Source organism: Mesoplodon densirostris, chromosome 4, assembly GCF_025265405.1.
Source record: "Mesoplodon densirostris isolate mMesDen1 chromosome 4, mMesDen1 primary haplotype, whole genome shotgun sequence".
NCBI lineage: Eukaryota > Metazoa > Chordata > Mammalia > Artiodactyla > Ziphiidae > Mesoplodon > Mesoplodon densirostris.
The window spans coordinates 64,843,014-64,852,042 of record NC_082664.1 but is presented as its reverse complement, the minus strand read 5'-3'; the positions used below and the strand labels follow the sequence as shown (position 1 = coordinate 64,852,042).

Sequence of the window (9,029 nt, the reverse complement as noted above, 5' to 3'; positions counted from 1 at the left end):
AGATACATCTCAAAAACATTGCTGAGGGACTGGTGGTCCAGTGGTTAAGACTCCACGCTCCTAACACAGGGGGCCCAGATTCGACCCGTGGTCAGGTAATTAGATCCTGCATGCCACAACTAAAGATCCTGCGTGCTGCAACTAAGACCCAGTGCAGCCAAATAAATAAATAACTACATATTAAAAAATTGTTGAGGAAAAAGGAAGTTGTAGCATGATATGTAGTGTATGAGACTACTTTAAAACATGTTAGACAATCCTTTCTATTATTTATGGATACATAATATACAAAAATTGTATGTACACATGCATGGCAATCAAGAACACTGAAGTCAGAATAATGGTTACTCTGGAGAGGGAAGGAGAAAACTGGGACTGAAGAGGGGTCTGGAGCAAATGTGGTAAGATTCTAAGATTTGACAAAGCTTAGAGAGCAATACTGTGTTATATATATAATATTCTGAATACCTTTCTATGTGTTTAAATTATCATGTAATATTTAATAAGACAGATTGAAAAAAAGTTACCCCAAAGAAGGTATGGGAGGAAAACTAGAAAGAAAAAGCCAGAATTATTTTATGTCTACTCTGTACCAGAGCAAACGGAGTAGGAAATGGAGTGGTATAGGATTCTTTACATGAATACTAAAATGACCAAGGATTATGATAGGCATACCGTGGGAGAGAATGAACCAAGAGCTAAAATCTTCAAAAAATGAGGGAGAATGAGTCTGGGCAGTATGTACATGACAGCCACAAGTAGAGATACTATGTGGTAAATGCTGGTGACAAGCTGGGGTTTTTTTTGGGGGGAATGATCATCTAGAAGGAACAAGGGGGACATGGAGCATACCTACTCCATGACAAGGCTCAGTGGGAGTAGGGGTGCAAAGGAAGCAGAGTCCTAGGGGAGAGCAATGTTCCCTTTAGAACAAGAAAGTTAAGGGAACATTTCAGAGAAGAAGGTGATGATATAGTAGATTTTGCTGATGACTGACCATGAGTTTTAGAAGGCTTTCAATAACTGAGTGCGTATGAATGGATTAATGAAAAGTGAGATTTAAAATGTATCTAATGATTGTGTAAGCCCTACATGAAATGTAAAGTGCTACATAAATGGAAGGCATCATTCCTATCTATTAATATGCCTCGATTGAGGAAACTTCATTCTGTGTTCATGGTTTTCTTCACATTAATTTGTACTTTCTAAATTGACAATATTCTTTTCCAGCCTTATTCATTTTTTTCCCCTTATGGTTCCTCTTACACTCCCTAGGCATCTTTTCTAAAATCTGTTTGGGGAGAGGAGAGAGAAATTATCCTTTTAAGCAAAACACCATCATGCAACTCTAATTGTATAATCTCCCATTATTTTGTCTGCCTTAAACATAAATATAATGATGACAGGAATTTTAGAGCTGGAAGATAACTTATTATTTTATTTGTTTATTTATTTATTTATTTATTTATGGCTGCATTGGGTCTTCGTTGCTGCATGCAGGCTTTCTTTAGTTGAGGCGAGTGGGGGTTACTCTTTGTTGCGGTGTGTGGGCTTCTCATTGCGGTGGCTTCTCTTGTTGTGGAGCATGGGCTCTAGGCGCGTGGGCTTCAGTAGTTGTGGCATGTGGGCTTCAGTAGTTGTGGCTTGCGGGCTCAGTAGTTGCAGCATGCAGGCCCTAGAGCAGGTGGGCTTCAGTAGTTGTGGTGTGTGGGTTCAGTAGTTGTGGCGCACAGGCTTAGTTGCTCCAAGGCATGTGGGATCTTCCCGGACCAGGGCTAGAACCTGTGTCCCCTGAATTGGCAGGCGGATTCTTAACCACTGCGCCACCAGGGAAGCCCCAGAAGAGAACTTAAAGATAACGTTAATACAAACTTCTCATTTTACAACTGACCAGAGACCGTGTGATTTGCCAAATTGAATTGTCTGATTACTAGCAGAACCAGGGCTAGAATCTATGCCTCCTCTCCAACTTCCTTCTGTTTTCCTTTAAACAGCAGAAACACAGAAAGCACCTGTTACAGGGGCACCGTATACTGGTAGTTGAGTGCAGGCTCTGATGTCAGACTACTCAAATTCAAATTTTAAATCTGCTATTTATTAGCTGTGTGGCCTTGACCAAGTAAGCTAACTGCTCTGAGCTTCAGTTTCCACATGTACAAAATGGAAGGCATAATTTTATATCTACTTCATAGAGTTGTTATAAGGATTAAATGAATTAATGTACTTAAAGCATGTAACAGTGCTTGGCCATAGTGACCAGAAATCTAAGCGATTGTTACTATTTAGCACATACTCTGCTAGCTGCTGATATAACAGAGATGAACAGAAGCCAGGGATTTTATCCACAGCTGTCTTTGTTTGGTCTGGTGTTTAATAAACCAAACCAAACCAAAACAACAGCAAAAAAAAAAATGCACTTGAGATAATGTTTACAAATCTGCTTATTTCACATAGAGATCTAAATTTCCAGTTTCTCTTGAAAACTGGAAGGTCTGACATCTAGGCCAGAATTCTGATGTAGCAATGATTGGCTGGAGCTAAAAGCAGCTACCCCGCTTTAGTCCACACCACTCACATAATGTACCTGCATGTACTCACATGCTTGCCTCCGAAATTGCATCCCAGACTTAAGACAGTCCCTGTTCTCAAGGAATTCACAATCCAATAGGTGAAATGCATCTGCTAAACAATTCACAATACAGTTTGACAGAAACAAGTACAAAGTTGCAAAGTACAAAGTATAGTAGCAGCCTGAAAGAACAGGAGTGTGTACTGAATGGTGGAGGTGCTGCTGGTGATGAATGTTGTCAAGAAAGTGGCTTTGAAAAAAAGGAGTGGAAGAGGGTTGCAGAGAGAATAGGATATGCAAAAACATTGAAATGGGAAACAATTTGTGTGTTTATCAATTGAGGAGTTCAGTTTTGGAGACTACAGTAAGAAGAGTAGGCTGACAAGTAGGCTGACACTAGATAATAAAAGCCCCATAATTTGGATTTAAGCCACGAGATGGATAGCCCTTGAAATGTTTTCTGTCATTAAATTCCAAATCTAACTTTAATGCATTTATGCTTGGATACTCTTACCATTCTCTATCAAATGTCTTTGGGCCTTCCTTGTGTTTGAGAAATGCTGTACAACCCACAATATCCTATGAAATCTCTGTCAATAGCAAATTGCCACTTCAGGAAGAAGCCCTGTCTATATAATTGATAAAATACCGTTTTTAGGTTTGTCTGCAAGTAAAGTTTCCTCATCTGTAAAATGGGTATAATAATAGCAACTACCTCAGGGCTATTAAATTGAGAATTTAACTCAATATAACTCATTTAAAGAACTTACCAGGGTACCTGATATAGAGTAAAATGGTCAATTAGTATGTTATTATGATTATATTTAATGAGTTTTCCTTGTCTATCATCCCTACCATTGAGAAAATATAACATTTCATTAAGTCAAATATGTATTTTTCTTTGAAAACTGAAGTTAAGACTGGTAGCATTTTCAGGCTGCAAATGGTAAAAAATAATGCAAAACATACTAGAGAAAAGTGCCAAGATAAAACTTCCTTTCCTTCCATATTATGGATTGCAAACGTTTCAAGAACAATGTAAAGACTTTTGTGCAACATAGAAAGCGCAAGTTGCCTGCAGAAATTAATTAAATAATTGTTTATTAGTGGTAAATAAAAGTGCTTAGGTAAAGAGACATTTCTCCAGCTCCCGTATCCTTAAAGAGGAGGAAGAAACCTCAGGCAAAAGACCTTTTCGTATGACAGAAACATCTTGGATGGCCTGGGAGCTCAATCACTTGGCGGGAAAAGAATAAATACAGACCAAATTCTCAGTCTGTTTCTGTTTAGTTTATAAACTGCGATCGACTCTGGCAGCTTTCGTGCCTTGTGGGACTTGAAGTCCAGAGGGGAGAAGTGATCTGGACTGTTGAAGCTTGGAAGCCGGCGGCCCCTGCAGGTTTGAGCAGTAAGGACTACAACTCCCGACACATACCGCGAGGCCGCGCCGTAATTACCGGCAACCAACCGGACCCGACCAGGACAAGCCCCAGCCCCAGGCTCGGAGGACTGCCTCCACCAATGGCAGAGCTCCCAGCGCAAAGCCTGTGGGTTAGGTTGTGAGGCTCCGGCGGGGGCGGGGAGGAGCCGAGGGGGTTCAGAAAAAGCTCGGCCGCTGGGTGGGTCGGGGCGTTCGGCGCGCCCTTCACTGAAGCGGCGGTGGCCGGGCTGGGCGCCGGGAGTGGGAAGCGACGGCGCGGCTGGAAAATGCCAGTCCATTCCCGAGGGGATAAGAAGGAGACGAACCATCACGATGAGATGGAGGTGGACTACGCCGAAAACGAGGGGAGCAGCTCCGAGGACGAGGACACCGAGAGCTCGTCGGTCTCCGAGGATGGAGATAGCTCAGGTACGCGACCCAGCGGGCTGGGACCCCGAGTCCTCGCGCCAGGCTAGCGACAGGCCGCTCTCCGCACGCCGGGCAGCTGCGTCCTCCTGGGAGAACGGGGAGGGGAGAGAGGGAAGGGGCGGAGACTGGCTCCCAGCTCTCCGTGGCACCCGGACTGTTCGCTGGGCGCTGCCCGGCTCCTGGCGGGACCCGGTTGGCGGGGCGGGGCGGGGCAGGGCCCGGGCCTGGACTCGCCCAGCTCCCGTACGCTGCGCGGTCCTGCTCGCGGTCCGCCCCGCCCTTGGGACCTCAGGGTAGTGCCCGGGGCTATCCGGAGCGAGGAATGTGCCGCATCTTGTCTGGGAGACCCTGCAAATGCCTTCTCTCCCCAGACCACCGACTTCTTACTTTGCACCTTTGCATCCCTTACTTGTCAACGTGGGTGGGTTGTCGGAGCCGAGGGTAGATTTGTATTGGCTCTTGGCTGGTTTAGAATTTATTAATCTCAGCTTCCAAGTCAGCGTGTCAGTCAGCACTTGATATTAGTGCTCTTTCGAGGGTCTGACGTGGGAGCTGGACCGTTTACAGCATCTCTCTGCACTTGTCAAGATTAAGAAGAGCCTAACATCGGGGGTGATTGGGGATCTTCATATGCTTATAAATTGGCTGATTTTTGGCAACTTTGAAATTCTCCAAATCTTTTCTTTCCTGCAATCTTTTCTAACTTTGGGCTATTTTAGTTTTGTTTTTTGTTTTTTCGGGGGAGAGGTGGGGTGGGGTAGAGGAGAGCAGGTTAACACCACAAGTGAATTTTTGCAAACTTTTAGTAATGGTTATTTTTATTTTTATTTTTTTTGCGGTACGCGGGCCTCTCACTGTTGTGGCCTCTCCCGTTGCGGAGCACAGGCTCCGGACGCACAGGCTCAGCGGCCATGGCTCACAGGCCTAGCCGCTCTGCGGCATGTGGGATCTTCCCGGACCGGGGCACGAACCTGTGTCCCCTGCATCGGCAGGAGGACTCTCAACCACTGCTCCACCAGGGAAGCCCAATGGTTATTTTTAAAAAATGGAATTTGTGATTACCTGGATTCTTTTCCTTTTAACCATATGATAAAGATGAGACTTATTTCTTTGTCTTGGCCTGATTTTGGCCATGTGAAGCAAGGATTGATGACAGGTTGATGACAGTCTGTCAGCACCCTGACACCCTCTTTTCAGGTTTCCCTTTCAAAGGAAACCTCCATGGAAGTATGTAATTTCAGTCAATAAATCAACCACCCCAAAATAAGTATTTCTGAGTGACTTCCTTGTGCAGTACTGGGTTCTACTCATTGTGAGCTATAAATAGTTATAATCTGACTGCAATTAAAGAGCTGTCATAGGTCACTACTTGATTAAATTGCCAAACAAATGCTTAACTATAAACAATACTGTAGGAATTGAGGCAGAGGAAATCTTTTCTGTATAGGGTGGTCATTAAAGGCTAGATGAAGAAGGTGGATTTACCTAAATTACCTCGAAGAATGGGTAGAACTTGGATTGGAGTGGTAATGTTCAGGTGTTTCTATAGAACAGCGGTCCCCAACCTTTTTGGAACCAGGGACTTGTTTCGTGGAAGATAATTTTTCCACGGACTGGGGAGCGGGGGATGGTTTAGGGATGATTCAAGCCCATTACATTTATTGTACACTTTATTTCTATTATTATTACATTGTAATATATAATGAAATAATTATACAACTCACCATAATGCAGAGTCACTGGGAGCCCTGAGCTTGTTTTCCTGCAACTAGATGGTCCCATCTGGGTGTGATAGGAGACAGTGACACCTATAGTGTGTTGCTTATGTCCAGTCTACTCCGTGATCTCGTTTTGGCTGCTGTCACTGCAGAAAACCCTGCTTCATGAAGATAAGAGTTGGAAATGGAAGCAGGCTTTTCAGTACTTTTGTGACAATTTCAGGATATTTCGCCTTGACTTTAATCCAGAACGTATGGAGATTTGAAGTTGTCTCAAACGTACTTTTTTTTTTTTTTTTGCGGTACGTGGGCCTCTCACTGTTGTGGCCTCTTCCGTTGCGGAGCACAGGCTCCGGACGCGCAGGCTCAGCGGCCACGGCTCACGGGCCCAGCCGCTCCGCGGCACGTGGGATCTTCCCGGACCGGGGCACGAACCCGTGTCCCCTGCATCGGCAGGTGGACTCTCAACCACTGCGCCACCAGGGAAGCCCTCAAACATACTTTTAAGGCCACCGTCATTGCGATCTCAAGCAGTTGATCCTCTTCTAGCACGGACAAAGTTGATTTCACCTGGCTTATTCACAAATGGGTTGCGGATCCATTTCTTCCCAGTTTTGGGATCTTTTGTGGTTGGGAAGTAATGCTCAACTCTTTAGAAAGCTGAGATAGGTGATCATGCACCAGCTGGGAGAAAGAAGGCCCTGGTTCAGTCCCTTTCAAAATCTCTGCTAATGTTTGAAACATGTCAGAAATCCCATTGTTCACTCGTCACCCCCATAATTCCAGTTTGGCTCTGAATGCAGCCACTTTATCTGCTGATTGAACACAGTTGTCGTTCTCCCCTGAAGTGACAGATTGAGTTCGTTGAGCAGCAGGTTGAATATGTCACACAAGTAAGTTTTGCGACCCATTCTGTGTCACTGAAATGTGCTGCCATTGGTGAATGTTCTCCTAAAAGAAATCTCTGGAGCGGCTCTCATAACTCAAAAACTATGGCCAGTGATCTACCTTTAGAAAGCCATCTCACTTCTGTGTATAAGAGAAAACGTGTGTCCATCTCCTTAAAGAGCTGCGTGAACAGACATGAATTAAGGACATGTACTTTAATGTGGTTGATAATTTTAATCATATCCTGAAAAATGTTGTTAAGTTCAGGTGACATTTTTTGGCTAGCCAGCGTTTCTCTATGGATGACACAGTGCGTAGACTCACATTCAAAAGCAAACTCTTTGACCCGAGTAGTGAAACCAGAAAGCCATCCAGTCACGGCAGCCGCTCCGTCCATGTATATACTGACACAAAATGACCAATTCAGTTTTCCTGTTATGTAATCATTCAGAGACTTGAATAGTTCTGCAGCTGTGGTGTTGGTTGGCAACAAAAGTGCACATAACATAGCCTCATGCACATCCTCCTGAAAAATATGTCGCACAAAAACAAGCATTGTTGCCTTGTCAATATTGGTAGATTCATCAACCTGGATTGTGTACCACGGTGACTCATTAATCCTCTGTAACAATTGTGCCTTGATATCCTGTGCTATTTCATCAATTCATCTAGTTATGGTGCTAGCCGGAAGAGGAACACATGCCACCTTTTGAACTGCATTCTCTCCTAAATGTTCACGACAGACGTCCTTAGCAGCAGGTAGGATCATCTCTTCACCAATAGTAAAAGACTTCTTAGTTTTAGCAATGCGTTTAGCCACTAAGAATGATGCTGTCAGTGCAGGCACATTTGATGAAGTGGTGGCCTTCAGTAATTGCTTCTGTTCTTCGTGTTCATGTTGTTTTCTTTTGAAAAACTCCAAAGGCTTGTCTTTTAATGCAGGGTGCTTGGTGTCCATGTTGCAAAGCAGTTTTGAAGGTTTTATGGCTTTGTTGGATAGCCAGTCGCCACATATTATACAAAGTGGGCTTGGAAAATGTAAATCACCTGTTGCAACGAACCTGTAATTTAAGTAGGACTCTTGGTATCTCCTTTTAAACCCAGCTTTCTTTTTGTTGGTAGTCTTAGAGTCTTCTGCTGTCTCATCATTGGGTCTTTCTCCCTTTTCAAAGAAGCTCTTCAGCGATATTTGTTTCTTACTCATTTTGGCTAGGGTTAGCTTGTGGGCTTACCAAAACTGTGACTGAGACAAGTGTACAGTGTGGGAAAGAAGCACGGACGGAAGTGGTAAATAAAGTAATGGGTGGGCCATGCACGGACTAAAATAAGTGTCGGATTCTGACATAAAGCCTGCCACAAGATGCAGCTGTACAATTGAAGTACATCAACTCACTTGCCGCTATAAAGCCTGCCATCAGATGTAGCTTAATTGTCACTTGCCACTCACTGATAGGGTTTTTAAAAAATTTTTTTTAAATTTTACTTATTTTTTGGCTGTGTTGGGTCTTCGTTGCTGCACGCAGGCTTTCTCTAGTTGTGGCAAGTGGGGGCTATTCTTTATTGCAGTGCACAGGCTTCTCATTGCGGTGGCTTCTCTTGTTGCTGAGCACGGGCTCCAGGCATGCGGGCTTCAGTAGTTGCAGCACTCGGGCTCAGTAGTTGTGGCATGCAGGCCCTAGAGCATGCGGGCTTCAGTAGTTGCAGTGTGTGGGCTCAGTAGTTGTGGCGTGCAGGCTCATTAGTTGTGGTGCATGGGCTTAGTTGCTCTGCAGCATGTGGAATCTTCCTGGACCAGGGATAGAACCCATGTCCCCTGCATTGACAGGCGGGTTCTTAACCACTGTGCCACCAGGGAAGTCCCACTGACAGGGTTTTGATATGAGTCTGCAAGCAATTGATTTATTATTTGCAAACTTATCTGCTAATGATAATCTGTATTTGCAGCCGCTCCCCAGTGCTAGCATCACTGCCTTAGCTCCACCTCAGATCATCAGGCATTAGATTC

At 44.3% G+C, this 9,029-nt stretch overlaps 1 protein-coding gene across 1 annotated transcript in view; it reads left to right on the top strand.

The window, feature by feature from the left end:
* Positions 1 to 4,135: 4,135 nt before the first annotated feature.
* The window catches only part of BRMS1L (BRMS1 like transcriptional repressor), a 45,999-nt gene continuing 41,105 nt past the window's right edge, over positions 4,136 to 9,029 (top strand). The window contains exon 1 of the mRNA XM_060098165.1: positions 4,136 to 4,418. Coding sequence (XP_059954148.1) covers positions 4,277 to 4,418 — 142 coding nt within the window. The 5' untranslated portion in view covers positions 4,136 to 4,276. The remainder of the gene's footprint in view (positions 4,419 to 9,029) is intronic.